Source organism: Gallus gallus, chromosome 2 (genome assembly GCF_016699485.2).
Source record: "Gallus gallus isolate bGalGal1 chromosome 2, bGalGal1.mat.broiler.GRCg7b, whole genome shotgun sequence".
Lineage (NCBI taxonomy): Eukaryota > Metazoa > Chordata > Aves > Galliformes > Phasianidae > Gallus > Gallus gallus.
Window position 1 is genome coordinate 40,591,174 of NC_052533.1, and position 20,908 is coordinate 40,612,081.

At 38.7% G+C, this 20,908-nt stretch overlaps 1 protein-coding gene across 1 annotated transcript in view; it reads right to left on the minus strand.

The window, feature by feature from the left end:
* Positions 1–15,789, minus strand: part of TOPAZ1 (testis and ovary specific PAZ domain containing 1) — a 41,010-nt gene extending 25,221 nt beyond the window's left edge. The window contains exons 1-8 of the mRNA XM_046937982.1: positions 15,712–15,789; positions 14,480–15,380; positions 10,829–13,271; positions 7,979–8,046; positions 6,129–6,259; positions 4,902–4,963; positions 2,453–2,565; positions 306–391 (exon numbers count right to left, since the gene is read on the minus strand). Of these exons, the coding sequence (XP_046793938.1) occupies positions 306–391; positions 2,453–2,565; positions 4,902–4,963; positions 6,129–6,259; positions 7,979–8,046; positions 10,829–13,271; positions 14,480–15,317 (3,741 nt within the window). The 5' untranslated portion in view covers positions 15,318–15,380; positions 15,712–15,789. The remainder of the gene's footprint in view (positions 1–305; positions 392–2,452; positions 2,566–4,901; positions 4,964–6,128; positions 6,260–7,978; positions 8,047–10,828; positions 13,272–14,479; positions 15,381–15,711) is intronic.
* Between the last annotated feature and the right edge of the window lie 5,119 nt (positions 15,790–20,908).

A 20,908-nucleotide genomic window follows, 5' to 3' on the forward strand; every position in this document is an offset into this window, starting at 1 on the left:
GCAGTCACTCCTAAAAATACAAAACTTTCTCAGCTTTTCAGTTCTACAAAAACAATAAAACAAAGAGCATTATTCGTGTTTTGTTTAAGCTGGAAACAGAATTCAACAAAGGTTCACTGTGAACACGTCTCATCATCATTGACTTTGTTCCCAGAAATTCTGTTTATTCATCCGTAACGTTTTAGAGAACTAGACACATCAATATACATAGGTTAATAATTTCTTACTATATAGAGAACTGTCTCGATATTCATAACAAATTTACTGTCGAAGTATCAAAATTCATTAAGGATTCAGCAACTCACTTTTATATTTTTGTCTGTCTTCCCTGTCTCAGAATCTCTGTAAGTTTGCAGGGGCAGTGAAAGACTTTTTCCTGAGAATCTAAAATCTAAAAATTAGGATAAGGACAATAAGTGGATCATGTAATGAAATGAGTCACTGTGAAACCACTCTCATTTATCTTATTTTCCTTTGTATTTAGAAATCCTTTAAGTCACATGCATGATTAATGAAAATTTGATTAATACAATCTAAAAACCAGTAATCTAACTTAAGAGATTTCTTAATTATCCTGATACGAAGTAAACAAACTTCAAGAGAAAGGACTTGAGGTTAAACTTTTAAATTAAAAACTTCACTGCTTTGTGTGAGGTTTCTTATCTTACTTAAGAGAGACGAGAAAAGAAATGGAATCAAAATATCCAGAAGTTCCAATCTCAAAAGGAAAAAAACCAAACAGACCTTTAGCAGTAATCCTTGCAGTGCTGCATCACTAACAAGAATTTCTTTTCCAGAGTTGAAATAAAATCTTTAACAACCTGCATGTTTTAAGCACTACAAGGTGAAGTTCAAGTCCAATGGAAGTTAATGGTTTCTTAACCATGAAACTTGTGTTTAGATCTTTAATTACTGACGATGATGGAGTTTTCTTCTTTTGAAGAATGAGCAATGTTGCAATATTAATGTAAGACACGAGTTCAAATTCTTCAATTTCATATTTAAATAGAAGGATGAGCTTTTGAATGCCTTCCTTTCTAGGGTGCCTGTTTGGCCTCTTTAAAGAACTGGGTATTCAAAAGGCAGGGTGCTTAGTGCTTTCCAAAAAACTACAGTTTAAATAAAGAACATCCAATAAAGAGGCATGTTCCAGTGGAGGTTTGCACTGTTGATCAGTACGTCATTCTGGACAGACAGGACGACCACAGGATGGGAAGCATATATATAACAGAACAATTAATTATGAAAATGTTAAGTACTGTCGTAGCAGCATGATCCAAGAAGAATTTTTTCCTAATAATCAACCTGATAAGCCTGTCCCCACTGCCTGGAGTTTCTGGCCAGGTCCTTGGAACAGTCTGCACTCTCTCTTCCCACCACATCAAATTAACAGGGAGCAGGCCTCAAAGTGAAAGAGTTGATCCTGCCAACCTTAAACCACTGTAGTCTACAGACATATTTCACAGTTGTTTTTTACAGTATTTATGTTTCTTGCACTTCCTAAAAATATGGGTAAGTCATGTGATGATATAGTATCACTCTAAAAGCTCAGACTGGCAGTATAATCTGAAATTAAACAAGAATGTCTGACACCAATCTTAATTCTGGAAATCAACATTTAGAAACATCCATATTAACCAATAATTCTGAAAACATTATATCCCAAAACAGCTGCTGCAAAGGAACAAAATGCATGTCTGTCCATAAATAAAGTCCTGTTCTCCTCCACCTTGTGTGCCAAATAAAACTACACATTTATGTAAGGCTAAACATCACAGTTCTCATGTGCAGAGAAAAAGAGAAGGAAACCACGACTACAGCTGCACTGAATTATGATTTCTCTATTAGCAGAAACACTTCAGTGGTACGTTGCCCCAGTCATGAAATATACTAGATCAAAATTAAGTGCTGCTTATTAATTCTAGATCGTTTCCTTGATCCAATTTAGTAAGTGCTTCACAAACATTTGAGCTGGCATAAACAAGACATTTTTGATCGTTGGCAAGGTGGGCAAACTCCTTTGCCAAGAAGTGCTGACAGATAACAATCAATCAAGAAAACCTGTTGTCACATTCTCTGACCATAAATAAAGAAAAATAAGTTACTTGCTAATAACATGGTTTATACACAATCTGTCAAAATCCTAAGAATGCAGACATTATTGTACAACTGAAGTATCTGAAGACTATAAATAACAAGATGACTGATATCTGACCCTATCAAGTAAGAAAATGGTTAAAAAACCCCAAACAAGAAACAAGTAAACAGCTCAATAAACAAAAAACTAGTCTATCATGTGAGAGCTTACATTTATGCTTCCAGATGTACAACTAACAAAAAATTCCAACTGAACACTTTGGGAACTGAAAAAAAAAATCCTTATGATTTTGTAGGTAAGTAACACACATATAAAAATCAATTTTGGAGGTTTCATCGATAGAGCATACAGTACCATTCTTCCAGGGTTTCTGCAGCATACTTTCACTGAATTTGTTTACATTCGGGGCATGCAACGGCAATTCTGAGAGCAGTTCACAGTTCACAAGATCTCTGTATTTACAGTCACTGTTGAGCATTAAAAAACAAATGTAACCAGATTAAAAAGGTGCTTCTTCCATATAATAAACACACACAAAATATAATAAAAGGAGGGATTAAGTGCATAAAAAACGACAATTTCTTCAAGAATTAAAGTGACACCAAAAAAATCACAGTGAAGTTGAATGGCTGGCAGACCCAACAACTTTACTTTCATTACTCCCATAGCTTGGTCCAATCTCATTATGGTATCAGCTGCCATTCTTCTGTTCTGGAGTGTAACTACATAAAATTCTGTGAGTGGGAAGGGCATACATGAATAACTTTTTTTTTTTTCTCACTTAGCTGACAGGAAGTCTGAGATGATTTCTGCCACCTTTGAAGAAGCCTCTACTTTTCAGTAGTCTGTTATATATAATATCTGACAAAGAAGTAATCCACAGAGCACTTGAACAGCCAACCATTTTCTTTCCTAATAACTGTACTCAAGAGAACTCAAAACCTATCCTGCCTTTGTTCCCAAATATATATATTCTAGATAACCAGATTTTGAAAACATTTTGTTTTCCAAAATAAGGTACAAATATTGCTAGCAAAATGCTTAGTCATCTCTTTCTTATTTGCAAATAAAGCCATAGAAAAAAAAATGCTCTTTTATCAGATCTTCCCCCCCTTCAATTAATAACCTAGGTTAAGTACAAATGACACTGCATCATGCTTGCTGTTTGGAGAAAGAAACAGACTTAATATTTTCTGTGAGGGTCACATTCCATCTATTTAGCAGCTCATAGCCAGGGTAACTCAAACCATTCCTGAACTGCACAGTTTTTCATACAGTTTGAAGGAAAAACGCTAATGCAGATAACAATAAATTGCAGCCACCAAGCCCAAATTCCTCAACAGCAATCTTTATTTTAGTCAATACAGACTATTATTCCCCACCAGAGGGAAAATAAGATGCGTGCACCTAGCGGCCCAGAATTTTGCAATTAGCACGTAAAATGTTTTTTAACATATCCCTGTCACGCCAACCTCAGAGCTGATAAAACAGGATTTTAACAGCAGCCCACCTTCAGGATAACAGTCTCAGCTCTTTTTAATCCTGACATCAAACTACACACAATTTTTGCCAAGAACTCTAAACTGTATGGCTGTGCAATCTGTTTGCTTATTGAACTGAAGTCACCTCTAGAAGCAGAGTTTGTTAAAGAGGAATAATAACTGTGTTTTCTTCTACATGAAATTTTGCAATGGTAACGTTTTTCGAGTAAAAGTAGAGAAAACAGTTTTACTCCAAATAAAGGATGAAACGTCTCTTCTGTAAGTACAGAGTGTCGCATCTCAACGATGACAGTGTACCTTAGCTCTAATGCTCTGTTAATGAAAGAGATGAATTACTGGGGTATCCCTTGCACAAGCTTTTTTATCCAGCATAATCTACTTCTTCTGTAGCATAAAGAGCCATGTATGCTATAAAGGAAATCTAAAAAGCTCTAACAGGAGGAGGAGCTTGGAGCTTCTAGCTGATTAATGAATAGATGCAGCATTTTCCATTTAATGTGCTCTGTGACAGACTTCAGTCACAGAAACGTGACTGGTGCTGGAAAAAAGCAACACTCTATGCTAAAGTTCTTTGACTACTTGTGAAAATTACTCTGAAATGTCTATGATTCAATTTCTCTTTTTATTACTGGAATATTCCATAATTTAAGTCTAATTTTTATATTTTTCTACGAAGTCATCTTCAGCTTCATTTTTTTCCACTGACGCTGAATGGAAGTTGCAACTACAGCATTCTGAATTGTACATATGCAAGTCATACATACAGTAAACAGTGTAAGCACCATTTGAAGCTGACATAACAGTTAAGCACATGCTTAACTCCACATGCCGTATTTTTAAGTGTCTTTTTCTACCACCACTCAGGTATTTGTCAGCCTGAATTTGAACAAAATCTTTAAATCCTCTCATGAATTTTGTATAGTTCAAAGAGGTATAAAAATGAAAGGGTTATTTTTATTTAACCCTAGTAAGTACTATTGTGAGTGAAAATATATCCATCTCATATTACACTCATATAGCGATGCCAGAACAGGTGAGACTCCAGCATAAAAAGAATAAATTTAGTCAGCAGCCAGAGGACAAAATATTGTCTGCTGTCCTGTTAGGCTTTAACTAGAATACTGGTATAAGTTTGTAGTTACCACAAAGGAATTCTATTATTTGATTTTTATTTTCTTAAGTGATCCAAATGTAACAGAAAACATTAATTAAGATGCTGATGGTGTGTTGGTAAAATATCATATTCCACTCGTAGAGTGGCTAGGGAACATCATATTACCTTAAGGACACAGTATATGTACCTTTTTTCAGCTTCACTTTTTTCACTTGGTTCCACAGCAGCCACTCCATCTGCAAATTTGAACTGCAAAGATATTTAAAATAGTCCTTTATGGTTTAAGTTCAGTAAAGTCTGAGGTTTGAAAAATACCTACAGCTAATCTCATAGCACCGAAAGCCAAACACATTAGGATACTGATTTTATAAAGCCATAACACTATGAAATAGCCCATCTTCGGAGTGGCCTGGCAGTACTGCAACAAGTACTACTTAATCAGTAACCTGTACCATTTGACAGACTCTGATATCCTCTCTAAGAGTAGGGGAAAAAAGAGCGCTGTTCACTTTGTGAATCAGATTTTATGAGTGCCAACTCCATTTACTGAAGGAAACACTTATATTCCTCCTTTAAACATCGATTTTGCCAGGGAAATCAATTCTTTATTGTTTGATTACCTCACTCGTGCACTTACCGATCTTCAGCCATCTGAACTTTGCAGTTTAACTTACCCAGTTAAGACCATTATCCACTCCAGAAGTAGTGGAAAATGACAGACACTATCAGCACCTGTGTCTGAGCGGCAGTGAAATGCAAATTTTAATCCATTATCAAATAAGTGAATACCATAAAACTTCAGCAACTCTTTAAAAATCCTAGGCAGCTTATCTAGAAGAGGGAGGTGATAGAGAGTAGAAAGGTCAAATAACGTCACTGAGCATGAAAATTGCTTAACGCTCCCGCAGAGTTGCCAGGAAATCAGAATGTTAATGTCATGGAAGGTTTGCCCAAGTAATCAACCACAGAACGCTTCTGAGATGCAGGATGGCTGTGCAGCTCCCCAGCTTTCAAACAACACCCTGTCCTTCCAAGACTGTGTGGTAAGAAATATTTGACACCAGCTTTTACGAGGTATGTCACTTACGCACAGAAGTGTCTGTGTGTCCATTGGAACAGTCCCTTCCATAAAGCTGGTGAAACAGAATTACTGTAAAAACTGAGATGACAACATGTTGTTTCATATCAAATTTGATGACAGATTATTTTAATGACAGGTTAAGAAAATTAAGTTCCATCAAGCAAAATGCATCATGTCAATAGCACACAGTAATTGTAATACTGTGAAAGTAATATTCCTTTCACCACAGCCATGTAAAAATGTTGATGAAACAGCATCAGCAATTACAACTGCCCAAATACACGGACTGCTATTTCTTAAACTATTCAGTGACAAAGCATAATTTCTCAGTACCTTTTCATCTATTTCAAAACTCTTTAGAAGTTCATCTAGCTCTGTTAGTTGTCCATCTTCAAAAGAGTCCTCAGTAAAACTTCGCATAGGACTGTTTCCACTGGAGGAATTGTGGGTTTTAATATCTGAAGCTGAAAATGCACAAGCACATTATTTGTTTCCCATACTATAAGCTGGCAGAATTTTACCTCCTACATATTCTAAAACCTTAATACTAATGACATTTAAGAACTTGTAGGGCATTGTAAATGCAAAATTTGTATGTAAAATTATTTCACTTAAAGCATGAGCCCTGTCAAATAAATATTAAACTGAATCTGCAATTAAAATCCCAACCAAGCTGTATGTTCTGCAGTAGTCCCTGCAGAACAGTACAACAGGTTTATTTATATCACATTTAATTCAATATTTTAAAAATAAACACAGTTAAGATTTATTGTTAGAGAACAACCCATGATATATATAGTAATTTGCTAAGCAAATAATGACTTAAGTCTTTACTGGAGAAAGGGATAGATTAATTGTAATGACATGACGCAACTCGGCAGTAAATGCAGACAGCTTTGAAAAACTCAGAATTCCTGTAATGCAGTAAACTGAAGGAGAATTCAATGCCAGGAAACGTCAGAACCTTCCGTAAGCACTGCAGGAAATGAAAGGAACACCTGACTGCAGTTTTTTTTACGCACAATAAAAGAGCTCTTCATCAGAAAGAAATTCACTATTTCATTGGATCACACAGTCATCAGTCTGTAACATCATTGATACACATCAGCAAGAAGACAATGTACATAACATTTCTACTTGGAAGATGAAGATGACTCATGTCATCCAGATCACTCAACCCTAACTGCAGTACTTGTTGCCATTCTTACACTCTTTGAAGCCACTCAGACAACCAGCCATGACATCCCTGTGTAACACAATGCACTAATGAAGTAATACGTATTTCCAAATGAAAATGTAAGTTGTCAGTGATAACCACTATCAGTCATTTTTTTTCTGTTCTGCACAGGTAATTTGTCTTTTAAGAAGTCATACATCAAGCACAGATTGATGTAAATGAGGTTACTTTTTGTGTGATGAAATGCTACATTAGTCAGACCTGGGAATAAGGAGCTTCTTAAACCTTTGTCTTTGTTTTCAGTACAAGAAGATTCAAAAAACGTTGGCCTCTAATTTTGTTTGAATATGATGTAAAACAACTGTTAGTTTAAACAAACACAGAAGTTACTGAATAGCACAGGACCTGCTTCCAGGTTTGGTTTTGATCACCTCAATTCTGCAGATGCCACAATATGTACGCTCTCCATTTACAAGGTAAGAGATCTCTAGCTGCAGACTTGCTCCCTACTGCTCATCAGAGGTCTTAGTGTCTGAGCTCTTAAGCCCTCATTACCTTTTATTTTTGCCTTCTAACCACTAAGACGTTATACCTTTTCCCCTCTCACTATTCCCAAGGGGAAATTCGCTCCATTATCTCCAGGATGCTACTTCTGCCCAAACCACTTACGCTTTCTACAGGAACTTAACACATTAATATGAAACACTCAATGTCTTACTACTGTCTAATCAACTAACAGAAATTCTTGGTTAAAGAGCCAGGAATGTCCAAAGGAGTACTATCAACAGACAGGAACCACAGAAAAAGACGCTCTTGTAAGACGTTCGTATCATTTCAAAAGACCTGCATTTCACATAATTGGGAAATCATTGTTACAGTAAAAGGCATTACTAGCTGACATGTTCTCATTTTATGTGGAAAGTGTAAGTCCTAGGTTTCCCCCATGAATATCTTTGTGGTTACTTTCTTCTTGATTGCATATTCAGAAACTTCTAAAAACGCTTACCTTTTAGCATCAAATCCCATGAATTTTCAGCATCATTCGACTTTCCAGATTCTTGTATATTAACGTCTCTGTTTTGAACAAAAGGTGTATTTAACATTCTCATTTTGCAAAACAGAATTAATCTAACCAGCTACGTACAATTAAAGTTCTCAGTAATGCTTTTACCTAGACAGATCCTTCCTTACAATACACTGCCCTCATTAGAGTGTTCTTAAATCTCTTTTGGCTATTCCACATTTATTCCGATAAACGTACATGTAAATATGTTAAGCAAAACATAAGACATTTCAAAACCCAGATCTTCTATTAAAAGCTCACCACCTCCTTTCACCTTTGCTTAAGCTATTGAAAAAGGGAATCTTCTCTATACAGTAAATCATGGAAAGACTGTACTAACAAACCAATTCATGAGTTTGAAATAAAGAAATGTGATTTATAGTAATTTTACATTCAAGATGGTGTGCATAACAATGAATCCTAAAGGCAGCAAGAACAACTACTTGCAGAAAGATACTTAGCTCACCTATTTTAAAGAATAGTTGGAAAAAAGAACGGTAATTTGCAAGAGCTTAGTGAAAACAACAGTTCCCCACTATGTGCAACTTTGAACTATGCAACATTCAGGTACAAATATCTATGCAGGTCTACAAAAAATACTAAAAGCTTAATTATGCCACAGCAAGTCTGAAGAGATAGGAGGGATTTTTCTCACAATCAGGTTCTCTGTAAGCTTATTTCCTCTCTCTCCCATGCATTTATATGAAATGCGGAGGTTGAGTGATTTCTCCTCTAACAACTACTCTTTTTTTAAATCGCAGCGCAGATCGTTCCAGAAAGCTGTCCTCATCACAAACGTTGTTTTTTTAAATGGAAAATACGTAACAGCATCAAGAGACTGAAATCTTCATGCTCAGGTCAGAAGCCATTTCCAAATCTATACCAGATTCTGCTGTGTAGTGTGGAACGCTTACAGGAGCCACATCGTAAGTTCCTGTCAAGAAGGTGCTTCCATCACATACAGCACACAACGTCTATCACCAGCTTGACAAATCTAAGAGCACTGACAGAACCTGAAGAAGTCAATGTGTTTTAGAGCTCTGGAAATGAAGACAGACTGGATCATGTCAGAGTTTGAGCAGTGAATGCAGAATGATCTTGCATGCTGCTGCTGATTAAATTTAAACAAATCTCTCTTTACAGCACAAGCTGTGTTAACCAGTGTTGCTCAGTTTGCTATGGTGCAAAAACAGATTAAGTTTAGGGAGTTTTATTTGAAAGAAGTAAAAAGCAGAAGTGTCCTAAGAGCAAGAAAGGGTGCTGCTGCTCTTTCAGAGGTATTCGCCTTGTGCACAAAGTGAATACTCATACTAACAAATTTACTATGACACAGCCTAACTGCTTCTTAAGAAGTTGGATGCTCCTACTGAAGACGTACCATTTGAGTACTGCTCTTTACAGGTTTGTTTAAGCAGAAGTATTTTTATATTAAAAAAGAAGCTTAATATTCTCATGTCTAAAAAACTGGTTGGCACACTGATGAAGATTCCCTTCCTCTTTCTTGTGAGCTTGGTGACAGGAAAAGATAAGAAATGCAAAGACACACAGAAAAAACAAAGGCAGTTATTGGATGGTGCAACATTGGAAAAAATTTAAAGAATTGTTTAAAATAAAGATAACCTAAAGCTACACAGAAAGCACAAAAAAAGAAAACACCCATCAATAAAAAACCCTAATTTTCAGATAAAATTCTTGTACAGTTCCTACCTAAATTTATGTTTTTAAGATGAAGCATTTCATCTTAAAACTCCTTTATCAAAGAAAAGTATCAGAGCACAGAGAGAAAACAAGAGTACAGAGTTGAGTTAATCACAGAATGCAATCGTAGAACGTTTGGGTTGGAAGGGATGTTTAAGTCAAGGGACACCTCCCACTAGACCAGGTTGCTCAAATCCCCATCCAGCCAGGCCTGAATGCTTCCAGGGAGGGGGCATTCACAACCTCGTTGGGCAACATGTTCCAGTGTCTCACCACCCCCACAGTAAAGAATTCCTTCCTGATATCTAGTCTAAATCCACCCTCTTCCAGTTTAAAGCCATTTCCCCTCATCCTATCGCTACATGCCCTTATAAAAAGTACCTCCCTAGCTTTTCTGTAGGCGCCCTTCACATACTGGAAGGCCTACCTCACAAAGCACTATTGCTTGATTTATAACAGCTTGTTGCCCCACCCCAGTGACTTTTATTATCATTCTGAAATCCAGAAAAACACAGATGCCCACAAATGCATATTAGGCACTTGCTGAATGAAGATGCAAGATCCCAAGTAACTATAACGTTAGCCAAATTACAGATTTGAGAACTATTCACATGTGTGGTTGCAGAAAAGAAGTGTGGATGGAGAAATACAGAATGGAACGCTACTGTGAAGACAGTCGCTTACTCATACAGACTCAGTAAAAGATTATGCTACACCTAGAAAGGAAGACGTAAGTACTGTACCGATTTACATGTAAAATCTACCCTCAAAGGGATACTGCTTAAGTCAGATACTCAAAAATATTAATTATTAAGACAATTATTGTTAATCATTAGCTTCACTTATATTTCATATTTCACTTCATCTATACCAATGCTTGAGGATTAGGTCTTCCTTCCATTCAGAGTTTATCCTAGTTCTTTAAAACAAACAGCAAACCAAAACAAAAACCAGAAGAATTTATTTGCACTCAGGAAACTGCCATACCACAATCAAGCTTTGACACTTAGGAAGACTGACTACTACAACCAAAGTATAACCATATGAGATTAGAGTACTTAGCATTATTGTCATAAAGGAGAACTATAAGCATACCTAAAATTACCGTTTACTGAATGACTGCTTTCTGAAGTAACAGCACACTCCAGACATTGCTTTTCTTCTTTAACGAAGATGCTAGAACAGCATGCCTCTGCAGGACAATTTTCACTGTCTGTGACTGTAAGCTCCTCTTCGCCACTGGTTCCAAAAAGATCGGGGTCATCCTGGATCACATCAATGACAAGAACATCTTTGTTGTAAGCTTCAAGAACATCTGGAAACTTTTCACTTTTGTGTTGTGGAAGATTGACTTTTGATGTGCTATCATCACGTATTTCTAATGCAACACGGTGGTCAACTGTATCCCCTGAATGATGGGAAACCTCTGATTTCCATACACATTCAGTACCACAGAAGTCAGGTGCAGATGACTTTAACTGCCTCTCAAGACGACATGGATATAAAAAGACAGGATCAGGGAGTGTGGACATCTCATCTGAAAGCCTTTCAGAGCCATCATGCCAAAAGTCCTTATTGTTAACCTCATCAGCTTTTTTCTTCACGGAAGCTGTAGATAGAGCATCACTTACTACAGGAGGAGGCTGCTGCTTAACCTTTATCGAGGTAGTCTCCTCATCTCTTTTCTGTCTTCCTGAAACACCAGAGCTATCAAGAAGCTCTGGTAGGCTACAGGTCTTACTCTCAAATGAACTGACAGGTTCCAGTGTCCCAGATTCAGGTTTGTTTCTGCGTAAAGGTATTTTGAAACTCGTCAGGTTTCTGGTGTTTAGTACTGTTGTTTGTTTTAAATCAGAAAGCATCTGGTTCACAACTGATGCTTTATGGTCTAAGTTTACTCTGTTTCGTTTTCCTTTAGATGCAGTATTCTGGCCTGCCACCGACGGGTTTCTCTTTGTTACAGCTCCTTTATCTTTTGCACTTGTTGTAAAATTTGAGGTTGCTTCATCTTCTTTCATATCATCAGGGTTAAAAGGCACAGCACTTTTAACCATATTAACTGGTGATTCCGCATTTTCACTGCTCATTCTACAAGTCTCATTAATACCCACAGAAGAGGATTCTGAGATTTCAACTGAAGTTAGACATCCAGCATTTAAATCCATTATTTTATGTTCAGGTTCTTTGTTAACTTCTGCCAATGATGTATGCAAAACCAACTGTCTCAAACTCCCTGTCACAGCACTGTTTCCTATGGTTTTTACACTGCTTTCATCAGAGGACTCTGCAAAGACTGGACTTAAAATTATTTTTCCTTCTGAGACAGACCCACAACTTTTAGGGATCCATCCAGAAGTCCTGGCACAAGATTCAATAGGCCAAACATGCTTGCCAGTCATAGGTATTGCTCGTTGACAGGTAAACTGCTGCAATTTCTTTCTAACTTTATTTAATTTTTCATCCGTCATGCTGTTGTGATGATAAGAAACATTATGGGCATGAGTTAGTGCTCTCAGGCTACCTGAGGTAACAGGGTGGCACTGTGATGCCACAGTGTTTGAATCTTTTCTTTCTGCTACTACAGACAGATCAGATGTCTTCTTACAGCCATCTTCAAATGCAAGTAGTTTAGTACTGTTCTTTCTCCTATTCTTTCTACTCTTCTGCGCTTCAGAAGTATTGCTTTCTGTATGTAGATGAGATGCACAATCATACACATTTGACAGAGATACTTCTTGATTATTTAGCCCTAAGGTTGCAGAAGAGTCTGAAGAGGCAACTGCTGCTTCTGCTGGTAACGCACGCTTACTGCATTCATTAGTAACATCCGGCAAAACAGTCTGCATGGCTGACATCTCAGTGATTTTCATCTTTTTTCTACTCTTTCTAACAGTACTACGCTTTTTTTCCCTTGAGAACTTACTGTTTTTGCTCTGGTTGCATGAAAAATGCCCTTCTTTATTAAACACTAAACTATCTTTAATGAGTGATCTCTCATCTTGCATTCTATTAGGGCTGCAATTCATATCACTCCATTCTACAGTACCGCCAGGACTAATGGAATTCCTCTCATCCTGGGCTTTATGGAAGAATCCACTTACATTAAAGGTGCTCGTAGCTCCATTCATTGAAGATTTTACAAATGTATTGATGAAACTACAGGCCTCCAATCTTACAAATGGGTTCTTCCTTGTTACATCCAGCAAGTCGTCACAGCTGTTTAGGCTGTCTCTACTATTCTCAGCATCATTATGTTCTGAATTCATTGCTTTTTCAGCTGTAGTTAGGCTAAAATTCTGCATGCACTTGATAGAATCAGTTCTGGGTTTTCTTTTTTTACGCTGTACACCAGATCTTTTAGTTTCAGGATGGCATACAAAAATCTTGCTTTGTGTCCCAGTTAATGCATCAACTGCAGGAGATTCCAAGAAGTGAGACTCCTTTCCACAGGGATTTTCTGATCTCATGAGATTTTTTTTACACTTCTTCACAGCTTGTATACCTGAGTTTTGTTTATTTTTTTTCTGTTTTTTCTTTGCTGCTCAGAAACAAAGCAATCTCATTAAAGAGCACATGAAGGGAAAAAAAAACAACAACAACCCTATTGCAGAATTTTACAAAAAGAACAAAAAACAGTCAAGGTTAGTAAAAAGCATAACACAACATAAGGCAAAAACATTTCAGTTGCATTTCACCATTTTTTTTCTTTAAATAAGCACTATTAGCAGCCATGAGAGTATCAAATTATGTTGTCTTCAGAAAACGTACAGATAGACAACAGAACCTGAAGATGCTGAAAGGTCAATGGAAGCTGTATATTTAAAATGGGTGGGAACCAATTACAGCAAATCTGGCAAGAAAATGCTGATGGCATTTGCACAATCAGTCTTAAAAATCTTTTGTTTACACAATACATTCTCTGTAATAGGAAAGCTTGTTTATAATAATACAGCCATTTATTTCAGATATATAGTCCAATTAAATGCATAACACAGCTCAAGACCCAAGAAAATTCCAGGACTTGCATTTTTGTAAAATACTTTTTACTTGACAGTAAATAAAGATTCTGTAAACAGTACATGCAGAAATACAGAGAATTAACTTGAGAACATACTGGTAAAATTTTGTTAAGATCTCAGTTTTTGAAGTAAAACAATTTTAATATCTCATTTTTTCAGGATATGGTATCTAGATTAAATATTTATTAATAACTTACAGCAAATGTTTGTCATTTGAATGTATTCATTTTTAAAACAGAAAGAATGCCTTACAGATAACTGTCCTGAAAAAAGGAGATTTTTAAAAACCCTATTCCAGAATTGTTCAGCTGATTTAATATTCTCGTAATACTGCAAAATAAAATCTAAAAATTCTTACCCTGGGCCTGCTGCTCCTGATACCCCTTACTTCCCCTATTCACCCCAAGTATACATGGTCCACCTTCTTTAGTGCTAAATGAATGTTTTTCTACTTCAAAAAAGCTTTTCCCCTTCCTAAAGTCCCTATCTCAAGAAGTGCAGAGATAAGAGCTAAGCGACTGGCCACATGTTAACAGGCACTTTGAGACAGGATACACACCACTCTTTCCTGCCTGTATGACTTTGCCCCTCAAAGTCACTTCCACCTGCAGAAGTAAAATTATCTCCTGTTTTTACTTTCTAATGAGGTCTTACTGCAGCACCAGCCTCCTGTCCTGGAAGCTCAAATTCTAGACCTGTACTTCTACAGTGGGGCACAAATGCTTACCACTTTCCTGCACGCCATCTGCTCCTTTCTGAAGGTCTGAGCTCAGCTGATGCTCGACGATGCAACACTTGTGCTGCTCCTCTTCAGTTGTTGATTGTTCTTGGCCACTTAAGCCCTGCACACATAGTAACGGCAATGAGTCTTCCTCTGTTAAAACTGCAGCATTTTCCTTGGACTCCACACACTGTGTATACAGCTCTAGCAGGGCAGATCTTCTTGCCCCCTGTAGTTCTGATTTCACCAAAGATTGCCTGCCCTTCTTTGTCAAGTACCTCTTTCCTCCCTTCTTTGGCTTTTTCAGCCTTTCTAAGGAACACCCATCTATAATCTCTGGATTATCCACCACTTCCTGAGGTTTTGGTTCAGACAAGAAAGACTCCTCAGTCCCCAAACTCTTAAGACCTGGGATTTGCAGATTCAGTATCATTAAGGAGGCAGTGCCTTTCATTTCAGTGCTACACGTGCCCATTCTAGGCTGCAGCACCTCAGGTTCTGACAAACAGGAAACAACACTATGCCTCTCTGTTCTCTCAAGATCCTCCTCCAAGGCTGGGATTTGCAATTTCAATTCCATATAGGAATGCTTGCGTTTTTTTCCAGAGCATCTTGTATTCTCCTGGAAACCAGAGAGGTTTGGTGTTTCTGGGCTGCCAGTCTCTCCTGACAATTTCTTCTGCAAGTCAGTTCCTAAGCAAAACGATTGCTGACCTTGTCCTGTCTCTTTGCCTACAGTCTTTTCCAAACACACTCCTGCCACTATGGCTGCTGCCTGCCCACCTTCACACACAGAACTGTCTGATACCTGCAGAGCAGAACCATTCTTCCTTTCAGAAGACATCCTTCTCTGTACCCCCTTGTTTTTCTTACCACCTGGCCTCTGCCTACTCTTGGCTTGCTCCTTCTGCACAGACAAAAGAAAAGTAAGCTGCTCAGAGGAGCCTCCAGAGAGTGCAGCAGGTTGTGAATATGAAGGTGAGGGCTGCTCGGGTTCCCTCTCTGGTACCAGCTGAGGACTCAGCTCGACTACCACCTGCTTCCCAAGCTCACATTCCACCTCTACACCCCAGAGAGCAAGCAGTGTCTCAGCCCCAACCACCTTCCCAGATCTTAACTGTGGCATTGTGGGAGACACCACCAAGCCCTGCAAACCCCACACGCCTGCACACCCCTACCAGCACGCTGCCTAGCCCGGGCCCTGAGAAGTGCAGGCCCGAGCAGGAAGGGAGCACAACCTTCTCCTGCCTCAGCAAAACCTGGCCCGACAGAAGCACAGCCTGCGAGCCCACAGCCACCAGCCAGTTCCCACCCCCACACCTCCCTACTGCCTCACAGACAGATACCACCACCGGCTCTGCCGCCTCCCACTCCCCCTCGCCACACGACGGGTCCCTCGCCACTTCTCAGTTCACCGCTCCGTCCCTCAACGCCTCGCCCGAGCCCGAGCGCCTGCTGCCAGCGACGAGCAGCTCACGGAGAAGGGCGGGCTCCTGCCGCGCCACGTCACGTCATGGCGGCCTGGACGGTGTGAGGGAGGCTCGGCGGCGCCCCTGCCATGGCCTGCGCGGCCCGGGGAGGCCGTAGGCGTGTGGAAAGGCGGCAGTGCCGCTTCGTCGGGCAGGACTTGGGGCAGGGCAGAGCAGGGCAGGGCCTGAAGTGCCGAGGAATCACCAAAGCCTCGGAAACACGAAGTGGCTGCAAACGCCGAAGTCGGTCAGACCTGAGTGGAAAAAAACAGAGATCTCAACTCTCTTTCATCAAGGGGGATGTACTTGGTTGTGTACTGGCAGTTTACATAAGCTTTATATTTCAAATGAGGTGTTTTCTGAGGAGATACTGGAGATGGAACAAAGTAGATGAAATAGTCAGACTGTATAGCCAGAAAACAGACAAAATTGATCTTTGGGCTTCAAATGTAGTAGTAGCTCCAAGACAAATTGAGGCCAACAAAACTTCAGGACTGTTTACTGTGTGAGAACGTGAACACATAGAAATTATATTGCAAAAACAGTGCTGTCAAAGATTGAGTCTTTGTGGCAAATGCTACAAAAATCATAAATGCCAAAATTTAGGAAGGTGTCACTTCCACACCAACAGTGGGATCAGCATAGATGTTCATAAGTGGTATCTGAGGGAGCAGTCCATTTCTGCCTGGGAATCGTCCCCAGGCGGTCATCCTGACTTTGTGCTGCTTCCCGTGAGATCTGCACACAAAAAAGTGTCACAGAATCATAGGGGTTGGAAGATACCTCTGGAGATCATCCAGTCCAACCCCAAGAAGTTTTTTGTGTCTCTCCTTTATAGAAGTGCAGTGCTGTGATGTGGAAGTACTTGAAGAGTAAGGGTGTCCTCAGAGTCCAAACCAACTAGCATTGGCCTGCAGTACAGCTGTGTCTAAATCACTCTGTATCTCCATCTACAGATAGGGATAATACAGAACTATCCAAATAAAGACAGGAACAGTGTCTGGTGGGCAAACCTCTCCAAAAGTGAGGAAATGAAGTTCCATACAAATATGAGGAAGAACTTCTTTACTGTGAGCACTGGTACAGGCTGGCCAGAGAGGTTGTGGAGTTTCCTTCTCTGAAGATATTCAAGACCCACCTGGACGTTTTCCTGTGCGATCTACTGTAGGGATCGTGCTTCAGCAGGGGGTGGGACCAGATGATTTGCAGAGGTCCCTTCCAACTCTTACAATTTTATGATTCTGTGAAATAAAAGACAGGGTTGAAAACTTTCTCCATATGACATTATGTTGCACGTACGTGGTGAAGTACAGAAAAGTCAGTGAGTGACACACAGAAACTTCCCAGTAAAGTGACAATAAAGACGTAAGCTAACTGCACAATACCTACCATCTTCAGTGTGCTGCAGGATGCCTGTTAGATAAAACATTCATCACTGGCAAAATTTAACTTTCTCTAGCTCAAATATGTGTCGTGTAGACTTTTAATTTTAGTAGCGATACAAAAACAAAAACAAAAACAAAAAACAAAAACAAAAAAAACCAAAAAACCCAACAAAAAGTAGTATTAAAGGGAAGAATCTGGAAAAACAGCATTTGAATTAGCTTACTGCTCTCCAGTATCATTTTCAAGATTTAGTATCCAGTCAGTTATTTACAATAATAAGAACTTTAGTCAGACCAGATTTTTATGACATGAATAAAAATGTACTTGAAATGAATACTAATTAAAGACTTTCTTCATGAAAGCCCTTTGACAAAAAAGGACTAGAGCCTCAGAAAGGACATTCTGAGGCAGCTGTGGATTATGTTAAAAAACAGATTGCATCCAGTTAAAAATACTGCTAAGGAGAGGTAGTATAAACATTATCTTACAGAGAGGATCAAGGTAACTGTCTTTTAAAAATGTGTAAAATAAGAGGCAGAGATTTGATACATAGTCATATTATTAAAAACAAATTAAAAACAACTGTGTGAAGCATTTATTGAAACAGTAGATTAATAAAGTGTAAATGACTTAAAAATTAAATAAACAGCTTAAGGGGGGGGGGAGGAATGAGTTATTTCCACATTCAAACATTTGAATTAGTATTGCTACAGCAGACGTTTAAACATATATTTTGAAATTCTGTCTTATTTGGAAATAAAGATAAGTGCTTGCTTCTCCTGTGTTTTGTAAATGGTGTGCCTCGTTACCGTATCTAAGCTTTAGAGCTAATTCAGCTTTTGCTATCTGTTTCTGTGCTTCACTGGTTTCTTGTTCATCCTAGACACTTAAACAGTCACAGAAATACTGGGTACTGTGCGTATGAAAATAAGCAGAGAATCCTAGTGTCTAAAAATATTTTTTTTCCAGAATTACTGATACACTGAGGTGACTGTTAATTTCCAAAAGGGAGAAAGGAATTTATGTGACTTGATTTATGTAAAGTCTATGAAATTACTACCTCTTTCTTCTCTCAGAGAATCATAGAATGGCTTGGGTTGGAAGACCTTCAAGATTATTGAGCTCCAACCCCCTGCCATGGCCAGGTTGCCACCCACTAGATCAGGCTGCCCAGGGCCCCATCCAACCTGGCCTTGAATGCCTCCAGGGATGGGGCAAGAGAAGCAAGTGTTTGTGCTCAGCCTCCCAAGCAACATCATTTACATTACCAGTGTGGAGAAGTTGTGGCTGCATATCTAACACTGATATGTTTGACCAGCTTTCCATGAGTTTTTGAAGGGCTGATATTTAGAAACACATAAATGACAGCTACATAGGTGAACAAATCCCACACAAATTTTACTGGGCTGTATTTTAGACATTGCTGGTATACTCACCTAGCAACAGGAATTAAGTCTTCTTTAGGGAACTAGAAACAACTTAAAAATGAGTTGTCTTTTCTCTCTTTGGTGAGGCAGTGTGAAAAACATTCCCCTGAACTGCTTCCTTTTGCACCACTTACATCTTCATGCTTGGCTGAGGGAGAGATTTGTTATCTGCAGGAAACCTTCACGTTAAGTTTTTGGCTGTGCTGTAATAATTGAGACTGAGATCTGAAGAATATGCATAGTCTGTTAAATTTCCAAAATATGCCAAATAATTCTCTATGTAATACAACTAAAACCAAATAGGGGAGAGTTTTATTTCAGCATGTCTAAGAAAGTATCCTTATGCAACTCCAAGGATTATTCTTTTACAGTTCTTATGTACTGGTTTTCCAAAGTTAACACCCAAAGTTACTAAACACAAATGTGATTTTTAAGTAACTTCTCTCCCTCCTGCCTTCCATTCAAGTATATGGCCATTTTGGAAATAGGTTTATTGCTTGCCAGTTGAACTAAGGTATTTCCATACATATACCACTCTCTAAAACTGTCTTTGATTCATACTAAAAGATGTTTGTCTGCTTGTCTGCACTGTCACTATGAACTCCTGATACACAGGAGTCATGTTTGGATACCAAAGGATACACTTGGAAACCAGAGCTTGCTGCTGATATTTTTAGAAATAAACATAGTAATAGTACAGCTATTAATTGTTGTACAGCCGCTTTGGTGTTGAAAGCAGAGGTACCTCAGTGGAGATATGTGATCTGCTTTGCAAAGTAATTACACTGTGTGACATCAGGAGGGTAGACTATGTGAATGCAGTGAGTGGCTGGTATTTCAACCTTTATTTTGGTTGCTGTTTTTTATTATAGGGCCATACAGAGTAGATTAAAGTAATTGCATTTTCCACTAGTTCAAAATGAGACATTGGAGGAAAAAGGACAGCTGGTGTATTTCATAATGAACCATCTGGCTTTTTTTTTTGGTAGATCCTCTGATTCCTAATTTATTATAGAATTACAGCATGAAAATCAAAATTATTGATTGTGTGGAATCAGTGTTTCCCTCTGGCACATTCTGTGCTCCTGCAGTTTTTGGCAAAGAATGGTCCTAGAAGGAATAAGGGCCTCTCACGCTGAGCTTTTGCAAAGCTTGAAAGTCATCTGTGCCATTTGCCTTTAGTATATATATTTTTGTAATCATGCTGCTTGACTAACTATCCACATGATCATATCCGATCTGAACTTTGTAGAAAGTGGCACTAATCGGTTTTAAGGCTCCATGGGGGAATTGCTGCATTGGGTGGTGACACCGATCAATAGCAAACCAGAATCCAAATCTGAGTCCTAATTAATCTTGCTGCTGGACTTGAAACTAACCTCAGTGACCGGCTCCTAGCTGCAATTTCTTGTACTGTGGCCATGCATTAAGACCTTACATTGAAGTCTATTTGATGTCAAGGTGGCTGACATACAAAACGTGGAGCCTTACAGTCAGAATAGCTTTCTGTGTCATTTTTTGTTTTTTTCCCATGGACGCTTCATCCATAATCACCAGATCACTCCACATCTATCAGTATATTCTATAGTTTTTATTGCTTTTGAGCCCATGGAGTGTATTTGCTGTGACTGTATGTTTTCAGAGCTTGAATGAGACTTTTTCTGAGCAGCAGATCTAGGAAATGACTGCTGCTTGCCTTTTTCTCTTTGGAGACAGTATTACTCTCTAACAATGAAAATACCTTTTGCAGTTGATGAAACATAATTTTTTTCAGTCATGCTGACTGAACTGAGCAACTGACTGATTATAAAGCTTTTCCCCACAAAAGCAGCATACAACCATTTTAATGTGCTGATTTCACCACTAAACATTACCCACTGGCACAACCAGGGTAAACTATGGAAAGAGATTCTCTTTCAGAAGCTCCCTTTCAAAAGCTTTCTGTTCAGAAATAGGGCCGGCAATAAGCGATTATTATACATTAATAGCAGTGTCACTGCTCGGTAGACAAGTCAGAACAGTAGGACAGTTAATTTCTTTCTTGTCTGCAGTGCTGGTGTTGCACTCGGTATATGTGTGCTCATTTATTTCAGTCATTCCTTTCTGGCTGCTGAGTAGGTACTGAACGTTGGGCCATTTCATCTAAATCTGAC